Source organism: Cataglyphis hispanica, chromosome 20, assembly GCF_021464435.1.
Source record: "Cataglyphis hispanica isolate Lineage 1 chromosome 20, ULB_Chis1_1.0, whole genome shotgun sequence".
In the NCBI taxonomy this organism is placed as follows: Eukaryota; Metazoa; Arthropoda; class Insecta; order Hymenoptera; family Formicidae; genus Cataglyphis; species Cataglyphis hispanica.
In genome coordinates, this window is record NC_065973.1 from 2,502,433 (window position 1) to 2,516,899 (window position 14,467).

Below are 14,467 nucleotides of genomic sequence, written 5' to 3' on the forward strand. Positions count from 1 at the left end.
TATTTTCTTTTTTTTACAATACTCTCAAATTCTTCTATTAAGCTTTTTCTTTTTTCTTATAGAGGAATCTATTTTTTAAATTTAAATTAGGTTATTTTTTAAAATTATCGAAATTAATTTTTTACTCTTTATTCGCGATTCATCCGCCCTACCGATTAACATCTTCGAAATTCGATCCGTGACAGGAAAATATCCGAATCGTCGACATTTGTCGCGAAATCGAACGCGGCCATTCTATCGATCGTTCCGTGAAAATCGCATTACGTGTTTGTCGTTATCGACAATAATTAACGCGAGATCGTTGCTTTTTCCTCATCCATCCTCTCGTGGCTTCTTATCGAATCCGCGTGACGCGTGCCTCGCTTCCCAGCATGCGATCGGCGTAATGTTTATCCGCTATTTATCGGTTTGAGAGCGCAAAGTGCTTGACGGTAGTAATCGAATCGGATGTGTAATCTAATATTGCACTCGTTATTACACATGACGTTTTACAACAAACACAGGGAATACAGAGTCTTTCTGCGCAGTAATCTCTCGTTCGAATTATATGGATGTACTTATGTTCTCTTTCTTTCTCTTTGCCTCTTTTTCTCTCTTGGGCTACATTTCGTGCTCGTAACAAAGACTCATTAAAGGGCTCGCGGAAATGAAGGGTCGGCGATCCCTCGGCGCCTTCATTTCTCAGAATCCTTGGGAGACAAAGGAACAAGGAATCGCGCGGAGGTCTCGGATGCTGATGCCGCTTCGTCCGCATCTTGTTATCCCCGCGAAAAATATGAAGGGAGGGGAAATGTGGTTTCATTGATCCCAACATTTACGACGCACGAAACTGTTATGTCACATGATACGTTTCCCGTACTTAATTGAATTTCAGGACCCACTTTTGCAGAGGCGTGACATCAACAGGCGTGTCTCTCATTTATTTCTGACTCTTGTCCCTTAGTTAAGGAGTGGATTTAATTTTCTTGCTCTCCGCGTTATCGGCATGGACTCATGTCGCTTGTTGATGGCTTCCTTGACGATTAAGATTAATACTCTATTATCTGCGAATATTAGCTTCGACAGTGAGGGTATTAATCATCGATATAATTGCAGAGTGTCAACAATATGACGAATATCATCATCGAAATATGTTTCAGTGAAATCATATTAGTGATGTTGGGTAGTTAGAGATAGCTTATCAGCAATCTGGAAATTATTTTTATAAGCTCTATTTAGGTCAGATTACACTTGTGACTTCTTAGTTCTAGGAAAAGAGATGCACAAATTACGAGAATATAATCGACTATTTTATCATACTAAAGCTACCATTGGATAAATTTATATAAACATATTAGTCACAAAAATTTTTTAACATATATTAATATCTTTATAAAAAGAGACAAATATATGCAATCTTGATTGATTATTTATATATTATGTTTGGTTCTTTGCATAAAAAATATTTTTATATTATAAAATAAATTCTCTCACGTTTATGATATTCTTATTTATAAAAATTTTTGAGAAAAAAATTTTTATAATCATCTTTTTATTTTATTTTTGATGATTTTTCTTAAAGACAATGTTTCGTCAAAATTCTTTACGCGCAACATATAATCGCAACCGATAAATTATACAAGTATTATTCACCGACAAAAAAGTGTTGTCCCTTATGTGTAGCAGGTATACGTCATCGATGTGATTATGCGTTTAATCGCATGACGAAACTATGGTTATCATTCGATGTCTTTCTCTCATCGTTCTTTACAAGTTGCATTGTGCCGGAGACGTGAACTCTCTCTGATATATTTAGCGCGGTTAATACCACTGTTGCTAAGGCATCAGCTGATCAGGCCGGCCGTCAGCGTGCAGGGCCGACTCTTCGACTTCGGCCAACGTGTGTTTTTTCTTTGCCCCTTCTTAATAATCCGCACACGAAATAAGCATAAATATTTATACAAAATCTTGAAATCTTTGGAGAAGTTGATTTTGAATTGAAAATATTTACATTATAATCGAAAACTATGAGAGAGACATATAGAATAAAGTAAATTAAAAATTTTTAATGCAATTATTCGAGGATTAATAAATATGAATCCGTAAAAAAGATCACTCTATAATTTTATACAAATAAATAACAAATATAAAAGCAATTAAAATAAAATAAGTTTTTATTATTGCACGTACATATACATATTCAAAAATTTCAAATCATTTCGTCATACTTCTCATAAATGTTATTCAAAGTTAATAAAGTTTGATATATGAGTCTCTTTTTTTATATTTATATTCAGAAAAAAAAGAAGAAAGCAAATAGAGAGAGAGAGAGAGAGAGAGAGAGAGAGAGAGAGAGAGAGAGAGAGAAAGCTGAGCAATAAATTAAACTTTAACCTGCACTGATATTTACCCTTATTCATATTAATTAAAGAGAAAGCGGTAAGAGGTAAGATGAAAGAAACTAAACAGATAGTTTTTCGATCTGATCTAGAGATTCTGTCTCTCTTCACGAATTGTGCCGAACATCTAGACGTACAACTAGGATGCTAATCGTACAGCCTTGCCGCGACCAATGGCAGACGCGTAAAACCGGCGTGTGTTACCCCACCGCGCCTGATCTATCTTTTCCCCCACTGCTTCGCCGCCCGGCAGCCTGCCAGATGATCGCGACTCGCGTGGGACACCTCTTGGCGGCGTCAGTTAGTAACCGGCAGTCTCGAGGAACGGATCACAATTTTGTATTCGCTCGGAACCGCTCAGCGTAACCTGATTTCTCTTATTCGATCTCCCGTCTCGCCCGAGTGTGCCGGTACGGTACAGTGTGACGTAGTCTCCGCGATTTATCGGAGACAACTCGAGAGTACTTTGGTGATAATATTATGACTGGTAATAACAACGCGACGTCAAACCTCCTTCAGCTCGTTGCTTGTAGTGACAATCGACGGACGTGTCGCGCTGAATCTGGTCCGCCGATTCGCCGGTGATAATTGTCAGGATCCTCGGATAAACGTCGGCAAATCGTTGCGCGACTTGTCAAGAGAAAAAGAAAGGAAGAGCGATAAATCGAAATTGTTAGCCGGGCGGTGCGCGTAATTATCTTCAGAGTGTTCTTATCGAAGCCCGCCAAGATTCCTATCGCCAACGAGAACGATCAGCAGCCGATAGCTGCCGATAAACCTGCTACGAAACCTGCCACGACGATGGGCAGTATGGGTCAAATAGGAACGAATGAGGTAAGTCCTTGGCGATATTTTTTTTCCTCATTTTTCGGCTTTTCCACTTTTAAGAGCGCGCCGAAGTTGGCCGTGCGTCGACGTGTAGCCGTTAAATGTACGTACGTGTCATTGTGTGCCCCGATACGATCGTTTGAATTTTCCGGACGATCTTTCTCGCTCGAGAGGAGCGGACACGCCGATACATTGAGTTTCCGGAAATGCAAGCGAAGAATGAGGACACATTCAGACGAGATTTATCTCGTCTGAAATGTAGCCGGCTCGCACAGCAAGCGAAAAGTTCCTCGAGATCAAGAGATACGTTTCATAAATCTAGACTCGCGCGATGATTTTTCAGTTCTCTCTGAAACTTTCCAAGCCGAGATGCGAGCACTTTTGTTACTTACTGATAAGAACTTGAAATCGAAAATGTGTGTACGTACTTTTGAAGCTTATTTTGTGTGCGTGTATATGCCCCATATTTTGTTTCGTATATATGTGTTACTCGGGGATATTTGCACAAAATGATTTACGCCCACCGATATCTGTTATTGTCGCGCAACTGCCTTTAGAAATAGATAAACGAAATAACGTTTGACACGTGACAAAACTACACCACGAAAGATATCACCCTGTTTCATCATGTAGCCAGTTTATTTTAATCGTATACATCTTGCACCGTCAATCGTTGCCGATGTAATTAATCTCTTTATTTCTCGTTTTTTGCATTGAGAATTGAACAAATTTCTCTTTTAATTTATATATAATTTTCCGGTCTCGCAAAATATAACAAATATGAGTAAATTACATATTTAAAGTGTAAACGAGACATAAGCCAGTAATATATATTTCGAATATTATTTTCAGGATAAAAATGAGCGATAAAAATTCCTCTCTCTTCGAATGAAAATATTTCTTGTACAATTTTTCAAAACAATTTTTTTCTATTCTTTTTAACTGAAGTAAAATATATATTTTCCGCTTCTCGTTGCAAATTTTTATCTGGTATGTACATACATATATATATATACTCGAGAAGATCGACAATATCTTTAATGCATTCGAAGGATATATTTCTCGTTACTCTCGCGATTGCTCTCGACTTTCCTTCCTTCTTTCTTTCGCGCACACACGTGCGCCCGGCACGCATTCGGAAAGTCACCGAGACCTTACTCGGCTCATCGGCAGAAATAGAGTACAATAACGCGTTAGTGATGGAGCGAGACAGCGAGAGCAGTCCCAACCAGGCGATCGGTCGCCTGAATATAAGAGAGAGAGAGAAAGAGAAAGAAAGAGAGAAAGACGGTCGCTTGTCAGCGAAGAGAGACGGAAGGTCGGAATCGCGTGATCGTGTTCTGACGTAGCCGGTTGATCGGGAAACCTCGGGATTTGACAGCGACGAGTAATTCCTCTTCCCTGTTTACGCATTTGTTTTATACCGTTTCCGTCCGTCCCTTACCCGATTAATCACGCACTCGATCTCATCGAGTTAACGACATGTCACACGTCTCTATGTACGGACCATTTTCTCGGCTTTCTAGAAGTTTCTCTCGGGTTTTCCTTTATTATACGGACCCCCCCCCTCCCCTCCCGCGGCTCTCGATCTACCTGGTTGTCCAAAAGAGTTTTGCACAGAACTTTACAAAATCCGTGGTGATTCGAATATATATTAAACGATGATTTATGGATAATTAGCTTTATTTTTATATGATATAATAATTGTGTAAAGGAGCTTTGTGTGGATATAGTACGTGCCAAATTTGGATCCTTGGCACGCATTAGGAAAAGCAAGGTCAGTACTGATATAAATGTGAGAGATAAATGGACTATTTCTGAGAAAATAGATTATACACAGAGTGTTCTACACTAGTTTTTTTTTTTTGTTCCGAAAGAAGCGATCGATTGAATTACGCTTTTGCGCATATTTTATAATTCCTTTAAAAAGAAAAGAATAGATCTTTTAGAATTTTTTATCTAACTTTTTATAAGTTCCGTTAAAGAAGGCTTGAAATTTTAAATTGTCACGAATCATTTTCGAATTTAACGCGATTTTTATAAATGCTGTCACAACATATTGTTCTTACGAGATGCGTTATCGTCAAAAACGAATATATATATATATATTCTTACGAACTGCTGCTCGTATTCTGAATCAATTTATTCAAGAATAAAGAATATCTCTTTTTCATCGTTCTTGTTTTATAATCTCGATTAGCAATTTCAGTCCGAGCGATGTTTAATTCTATTCGAATGACAAAAAATTTCGCAATACTAGTTTATATACTATTTTAATCGTGGTTAAGCCGAATGTATTTTTCGCCGTGCCTCGTCCGATAAGCGACTGTTTACTGTGACTTGATAATCAAGTGATAAATCAGGTATTCATTCGATTTAATCTTGCATTCGCGTAACAACCATATTTTTTTTTCTTCCGACGTCGATTATTCATAATAATGTAAGAAGATAAGTAGTCTTTGATGCAAATAATTTGTTATTAATATATAGATGATTAAATAATTTGTTTGACGGAGGAATTCAGTAAAAAAACAATTTATTTATTTTGTCATTTTCTCGACGTACGTATTTTCAAAGATACATATCGTGCATAATTTATCTGCGAGCTGTTTTTTTTACATATTTTTAATTATTTTATTATTAGTCGTGACGTGCGATGATTAGATCATAGACGAGTGTAAGAATGGTCAGTTGATTTCAAATTAATAGTTGTTTGGTGGCTGCAAATTTGAACTAGCAATCCGAAGATTTCTCGTAAATAAAGTCGACAGGTATGAATATTTATTCCTTATCTATTTTTACGGCTACGCTGAGCGTGCCACGAAATCGTGAGGCACTATTGCGTACATTTGTAGGAAGCAGCTGTGTTTTCACATAATTTGTCCTTCGTAGCGCAAACGCAAGACAGTGACACATAAAATTTTCGATCTTGCATCAGCTTCATCCCTCTTTCATCAGCTTGTGCTTTAACATCAGATTGAGAATTTTTGTCCTTGAAAACACGTAAAACATTTATAGCTTGATTAAATGTTTACGCGTTGATCATTTTCAATCAGAAAAATATAAGTTTAACTTCTCTCTCTGTCTGCAGCGAATATATTATAACATATATATAACTTAGATGATTAAACTAAAATTATTACATTTGTAATTTAAAATTATTAAATATTTAATTAAAATTAATTTTGTTAAAAATAACTCAAGTATGAATATATATATTTTTTTAAAGAAATTATTTTCAATGAAATTTATTATTTATTATTTATTTAAATTTTATTTTTCTACATTATTCATTTTTCAACATATTTTGTGACGATTAGAGAAGAATCGAATCAAATTTTTATCAAAATTAAAAATACAAAGGCTTGTTCAAGAAAATAAATCACAAATAAATTAAATTAGAAAGAACAAAGTGTAACGCGTATTTATATATTTAAGGAATTTAATATTTTTTTCAAATTTTCAATGCTATCGGTTGTTTTTTTTTTATCGTTTTAAGTGTGCGTGAAACATCTCTTAGACGGTGGTGCGGTAGTCTCTCTTAGGAGAGGCAATGCTATCGAGGTCCACCTTCTTCAATTTCATCGGTACCTTTCATCATCTCTCGCCGGATCGAAGACGGTGGACCTCGCGGCAATATAAGAGACCATGACAGATTTACTCAAAGTATGTCGACGTAATACCTAACACGTATTATTTTTTTCAATCGTTTCGCACTTTTCACGCATCGCTGTGTTTACTTATTAACGCAAGAAAAAATGAAGCCTCTCTAGTCAAGGTGATTGACTTGTTAAAAACTCATTAGCGGTTACGGTGATACTCTTGTTAATTTTTGGTAACATCATTATCGAAGGTGTAAGTTATTTAATCTATATAATTGTGGCCCGGGGTCTTTCCGACTCGCTTTTTTCCAACGAAAGAAAGAAAAAGAAGGAAACTCGTTAATAATTATCAGCTCTCTACCTGACTCTCTTCTCCCGCTGTTACGAACGACGAACGTGCGTTTTGCTCGCTTTTGCATGTTTGACGTTTTCCTCGCCGCCGCGCTTGTTGCTCGCGTTACGCAATCGAGCGACTCGTCGGTTTAATTTCTGCGGGAAATTGGAAATTCGCCGCACGCTCCCGGTTTATTTTCGTTCGCGAACGCCGTTTTCTAGCGGGAGAGGCAAATGGAGGAGGTGAAATTAAGCGGCCGTCTTTGCGCAATATCAGTCGCGGCTCGTCTATTTTTATCGCCACCACCGTTTTCGATTTCCCTCCCTTTGTCTTTCTCCGCTCCCTCCACCTTGTTTTTTTCTTTTCCTCTTCGTTTCCTTTAACACGCCTGACGAGTTTCAGCGGTGGATGGGAGGGTTCGTATCCCCGCTGGGATACGAACACGATTATCGAATTTTCTCCTTTTTTCATCTCCTTTTCCCTTTCGTGCTTCTGTCTCTGTCGAGATATATACCTGTCACGATTACTCGATATACTATGTATCATCCTCCCTTTCGAAATTTATTTCTCCCCTACCGTACGAGAATCGAAAGATCTCGGTTGTTATATATTATGTTCGGTAGAGAGAGAGAGAGAGAGAGAGAGGATCTCTATCGGTTGAAAACCCCAAAATAATTCTTTTCCACTGTGTGTGTTGTATGGAATATCAGGTGTTTTTTTTTTTTCAAACTTATGTATTAAATATTTTGAACATATATCCTATGTACGTGTAATAGAAGCTTATCGCGACGTTATTCACGAGATACGAGGTTGAATTTTTCACATTCTTCGCGCATCTAAGCGGGCTTATGTTTCTTCATCTACGCATGTTTCTCTTCGTGCTCGTCCTTGAGGGGTCTTTCCTAAGGCGGAAATAAACGCCGCGTTTACCCTTCCCTTCCCTTTCTCTCTGCTTCTTTATCTCGTTCCTTTTCTCCCGTTATAATGTGTCCTTCTTGTTCGCTCTCCCCCTATGTCGTAAAATTGTTTTCCAACCGCTAGAACTGGTTAGAGATCTGGGTTCTAGTTTCCAACGATGTTTACGGGCGCGGTCATAGGCCGCCTTCGCTCTTCTCGCGTACGGCAGGTTCTTCTCGACATTTTCTTTTCTTTTTTTTGGCATTACCACAGCGATGTTAAAGGCTATTGCCGAATGAAAGACGAGGGGCCTCTTCTTTCTGATGCTGAACTATTCAAAACCGCGAGGCGTGAGTTTCTGTTTTTTTGCGACCGGTGGGCGAACTTGTCGTAACAAATTTTGTTGGTGTTTATGTTTCGATTAACGATTACATAGGCGAATGTCTTTGATGTACGAGAGAGTATACGAAGAATATACCGCTAAGAATTTTGATGAAAAGATAAACATATTAAATTTATCGAGGAGAAAAGGTAGATATATCTCTAGAAGAACTCAAACGTCATTGTAATTTACTAGAAATGGATTTCGCCGATAAAATCGGAAGAATTTAAAATAATAAACAAAATCTGTTTTTTATCATACAAAGACACATCGTGCGTTATTTAGAATTCACTCGCAGCACAATCTCTGGAATTAAGTCATAAAATTCAATCTGATCTACGACGAATGTAATATTGTAATAACGTAAAATCTAAAAAAGCATTAAATTAATATTATTATTATTAAAAATAATTTGAATTATTTGTAATAAAATTAATATATCTTAGAGATTTGTTATAATTTAATTAGTTGATTACAGTTTTGATTCAAGATAAATGTTATTTAAACCTTCTAATATAATTGAGATTAAAATAAAAAATGCATAAAGTTTTTAAAATATAAAGATTAATAAAATATAATTGTATAAGTGTGTTTAAAATAAATTCTCAAATAGAGCAAGTCGATGTGTTAGAAATTTTCAACTATTTTGAATGTTTGTATGAAATCCTAGCGGCGTCTTGATTACGAATCTTTGCTAGTTTTCTAAAACTTAAAGAGTCTTCTTCTTTTCGGCTTTATCTTTTATGCCCGAAATCGCGCATAAAAGTCATTTATAATTTATAGGACAAACGGCGCCATTCGGAGACTCGACTCGCAATTTTCGAGATTTGCGGCCGATATATTCGCGCACTTCCTGGTTCAGGACCGGGAAGACCTAAAGTCTCTTTGTGCATCATCGGCCTCGAATCGGCCAGTGGGACACGGGGTAATCTCAAGTGCGACGAGGACGGATCGTAAGAATGGGGAAAGAGAAAGAGAGAGAGAGAGAGATAGAAATGCGCGGTCGTCACGTGGCAGACCGGTAATCGATACGATGACGTCGGATTTTGCTGGCGACCAATGAGACGGTTGCTCTCGTGCCTTGGTTATAACACTACCATCTACTGATAAGAAGGGAGCATCGAACTCGCAAAGTTTCCTTTGTTCGCGACCTCGGTCCTCCTCCTCTTCCTCTTTTCCCTTCTTGTCGCTTCATTTGCTCGTTCTCATATTTCTCAGCCGAGTTTATTTTCTCTCTAGCAATTTCTCTCTCCTTCTCTCTCTTTTCTTGGTCTTTGCCTCTCTTCTTATTTTTTTACAAGTCTCTGCTTATCTTATTTTTTTTTTGTTTCAAAACTTTGCTCAACTCTTAATGACAAATTCTTTAACGAATATGAAATTGATTTTTCAAGTTGAAAATCTATCATTGAAAGTTAAGAACAAACTAGATCACTCTGTATATTTGCTGTAATTTTTTTTGCCTTGTAAGGTATTTTTCGAGACGATGAATACAATTGCATTCGGCATTCGTGACAGAATGAGAGAAATGGGAATTGGGTGGAAGAGAGGTTTGAGGTGGGAGGAGGGAGAGAGAAAGATACGTATTCCTCTGTAAATCGACCAGCCAAATCGCTTGAATTAAATTATCGGATTTTATCCGAACGACCTTGGGAACCCGTGCCGATATCGGTAGATACGACGTCGCGAAGCACATATCACTCGCATGACTCGACAAGGAGAGAGAAAGACCCCCATTCCTTCTGCTGATTAATGTGTTTGCTCGCTCGTTGGATAATTCACAAATATTCTGCCCGAGTAATAGTTGTTATTACCACACTTATTTGCGCATAGAATATCAATCACTTTCTATTATTCTGTACATTTTTTATCAAGATCAAGCAGCTAATTAAAATATTTTATTTATAATGCGTGTAAAATATGAAAAGGGAGATGCATGATTTACACTTATTTTTATGCGACTATCTTTCAGAGATAAAAAATAGTGAAAATATGATTACTTTTTTTTCTGAAGGCCTGACAAGATGCAACGTAATTGTGTTGTGAGCGATAAGAAGAGAGCGTCGATTTTTTTTTATTATAACTTATAATCGTTCGAATACGTACGTAGTTATTTTGCGGAATAATAAATGATAAACAGGTGCAGCGATGGGACGGATTTTGGATTGGCTCTAATGCTCGAAGCTGTGATTATAAACTTGAGCGTGACCCTGGTTTAGGGTTTAAGTGGCCGAAAGAGAGAGAGAGAGAGGATCCGTACGCGATAATAGTCGGGACAATCGGTATTCATCGCGCGTAATACGGCGCATGGAGACCGAATTTGTGCGTCCTTGGGAATTGTAATGCGGACACGTGTAGAGAGAGAGACGTACCTTAGATCATTTAATCGTGGTGGATGGCGTTTACACGGTCGAATTGATCCGCATGTATTTGGAGGCAATGGCGTAGCCATTTACATATAAAGTAAGGAACCGGAGAATATATAGAAGAGACTTTTCTTTTCTCTCGATAGAGAAATGTATCAGGGCAATGTTATGTCGGAAAAAAGAATTTTTCTAAATTATGATTTTATTGCGATTTGAAATAATTGTCGGAGGCTAAATTAATAAAAGTGCTCATTCTAATACATATTTACATTGAAGAGAGGATATATATATGTATGTATGTATGTATGTATATACATATGTATTAAAGAATACAAGAGTGTATGTGTGTGTGTGTGTGTTGACACACGATGTCCATAAAAATAAAAGAAAAAGTCCATTAGCAAACTTTGTTCTATCGTTATCCCTTTTGGGGATAACGATTTTTCGTAAGGGATAATGACTTGTATCTATCTATGTACTTACGCCGCTGTGATATGTTTAGTATGGGATGAATGGTGCCCTTCGTCAAATAATAGACAAATAAAATCCCTCGACAGCCTTGAATAGCTCCGAATAAGTTGTGACAAGAAAATTACTTTCGTGTAGATAATGCGTATATAATGTATAAAAAAGGCGTTACCCTTGAATCATTTTTGCGTCATTGTTTTGATATTTTTTGATAAAATTAGAAAATACACATAAGAAAAATAAGAATAATTATATTAGCTTATTTTCTAATGCAACAATAATTATTTACAGTTAAATTAGCTATTTAATTGAAAATAATTATTAACTAACATTATCGTATAAATAAAGACTTCATTAATTGATAGAAAATAAGGAAAAAAAATGTTGCTTTTTATATATTTTTTCTGAAAGATTTTTTTAAATGTCGCTGCTTTTTTATCGATCACATTTTCTTCCGAATTCTCGGAAAAATCTAATTTTAAATTCGCAAAAATGGCAAATATTTTATAGAGAAGAAAAGCATAGTTGATCTTATGTTTATCATTAATTTGCGCAAACATGCATCATTGTTTTTTTTCAATTTCTTATCGATTTAGCGCGCTGTCTCGCACCACAATGCTCGCAATAAATCTCGCGCAAGATTAATTTTTTTATCGCCTACGCGCGCGTTGTTTTTCCCGTCGAAGAGGAGAGATATTTTTTCACACGTCCTTTGATATCGAGAGAACGAGGTCTAGCGACCTATGCTTTGGCTCGGCAACGTCTTGATTCATTCCGCTCGAAATGGCCACACTTTTTGTCGGATCATCGTGTGTGAAGCGTCGAAATGTGCGGCAAATGACGCACACGCACTCACACATTAGATCTGTCCTAATTTCGGTTACGCCTTGTATAACACTTGTTCTCTGTATAAAACGAACATTCAGTATCTGTTCTAAAAATACTTTATTATACATACATAATATATATAAATTATAAAATACATTTATATATAATTTAATATATATTTTTTAACTCAAACACAAAATAATTTATCAAAGAGAATATATATATTATAAATTATTTTGTTGCGTGCTATACGAATACGTTAAAGTACATCATTTCATGCCGTCTTGCAATTCACTCAATATTTTGTGTTAATTGTGATTGTTGGATCGGTTTGATTCGAGTGTGAGTCTGCCCGTCACGTTCTCGCGTGATAAGACCGGCGACGCGCGTACATACACACAACTTTTTTCTCCAGGCGTGCGTATATACACGCCACTCAAAGCAGAGAAGATGTGTTGTTTTAGGCCAAGCAAACAAGTGCCGTAACCCGGTACATTGTTGTCTCACGACCGGGCAGCATGTTTAGGCGGGGTTTATCGTCTCGCTTTAAAAGGATGCAAAATCTTCGCCGTGGAAACTCGTAAATGCGACGGAAAATATGTTTGAGATGCATTATATGCAACGGGACGCGATGGGATATTCTATGTAATATAACGTTGACATAACGATAAAACGAGAGAAGATCGTATATCGTGTTGAACATATGTACCGATCATTTTCCTTCACATACGGTACATGCGCACCGATATATCCGTGACACCCGCTATGTGGCAGTTTTTTTCTTCTTTTTTAATCAATTATTACTTGTAATATGAATAATAATATCCTTGCTTGTGTTCTTGATAAGCGACGTCAAAAACTGCGTTATCACAATCGTGGCAAACATTCTGAAAAAAATGTCGATGACCGGAGTCACGACGACCGGACAACTCCGTTGTCCAAGGTCGGCCTGATTTTTTTTTTTCTTTTTGTTTTTGTATCGTATGTTATATAAACGGGATCGCCGATCTCGTAAGTGGCTGATGAAATACGACTTAATTCGATCAGGCATATATGTATACTTATCTATATCTCTCCTCCCTTTTCTTATAAATAATATGAGATTTAGATTGTAATATAATACGCATATCAAGTATATATTATACTTTTTTATTGAAAAATAAAATAGCTTTTCTTTGATATTAGATTGATATATTTTAATAAGCTTTTATTCAGATAAAAATGACTAGCTTCCATTAGATTCTATTACGATGCGTCCTGATAATATCCTAAACATTAAAGCTGACAAGGCCTGAGGGCTATGTGGGTTACGTTACATGAAACAATATCTCTGATTTTCTATCTATCGAAACAAACACTTTGAGAAATAAAAGTGTATTGAGTTATATCTGAAATTGAAGCTTTTCTGCGTCTATATAAATAAGCAGTTGTATTAAATATTATAGAAATGTATGAATATAGTGGAAAGCGTATGATTTCGTACGATTATATTATAATTTTATTTATTTACGTGTTATTATAATATTGATGCTTCTGTTATTTCAATGAAGTTTACGAACGAATATTTTAATATAAATTTGAAATATTAATTAAATGCTGCAAAAATGAAAAATTATTTGCATGAAATGTAGGATACTTTCTCTTCTGTTAAGAAAATTAGTTTATAATAATTATGTGATTATATAAATGATTCAAACAAATTACTCGAATTGCGTGTCAATTTTGTATTTTGGCTCGCGACAAGCAAGACACTAATATTTGATATTTCGACTTGTTAACCAGTCTAACCGACATTCGCATAATAACGGCTTGTTAGAAGTGGCTGATATTGTATAAGGGGTGTTTCAGAAATCATTTCCGATTCTAGATAGTAGAAAAATATTTCTGGCAAAAATAGATTAATAGTCATCGCCGATATAATTGCTGTGATATTTTAGCTTGGGTAGTTTTGTAAATTTTTTTCTTTCAGGATTACACAAGATTTATCTTACGAGTCGTAGATTAATAATTGCGGATTCCGGGACACTCTATGCATTCGCGGTTACATTGTAATGCATATCGCGCACACATTCATATTGTCTGACAGACTAATCGGCCGTTTGTGGGAAACGGGATGGAGAAGAGAAAACAATTGTTGGATACGTTCAATTGTCGCAAGTGCACGCCACACACACACACACACACACACACATACACCATTCGTTTAATTGTTGATCCTAATTAGCCGTATCGTCGTAGATTGCAATTAGTTTCCGCGTAGGTGGCAATGTGATATTCTATCATTCCCTTCCGCTTCTTAAGCGACACTTCTCTATCCTTCTTCAAGATCCGTCGACTTTTTAGTCACGTAGCGGCGGTAAAGACCCACCGCTTCTCTTTATGCCACT

The 14,467-nt window shown here is 36.5% G+C and overlaps 1 protein-coding gene across 2 annotated transcripts in view; it reads left to right on the forward strand.

The window, feature by feature from the left end:
* LOC126856900 (sestrin homolog) overlaps window positions 1-14,467 on the forward strand; it is a 172,542-nt gene that overhangs the window by 131,278 nt on the left and 26,797 nt on the right. Inside the window, exon 1 of one of the 2 annotated variants that reach the window (XM_050605894.1) lies at window positions 2,659-3,212. The exons of the other annotated variant lie outside the window; for it this stretch is intronic. Within the exon in view, the coding sequence (XP_050461851.1) occupies window positions 3,180-3,212 (33 nt within the window). The 5' untranslated portion in view covers window positions 2,659-3,179. Of the gene's footprint in view, window positions 1-2,658; window positions 3,213-14,467 lie in introns of those variants that run through there. 2 annotated transcript variants of the gene reach the window in all.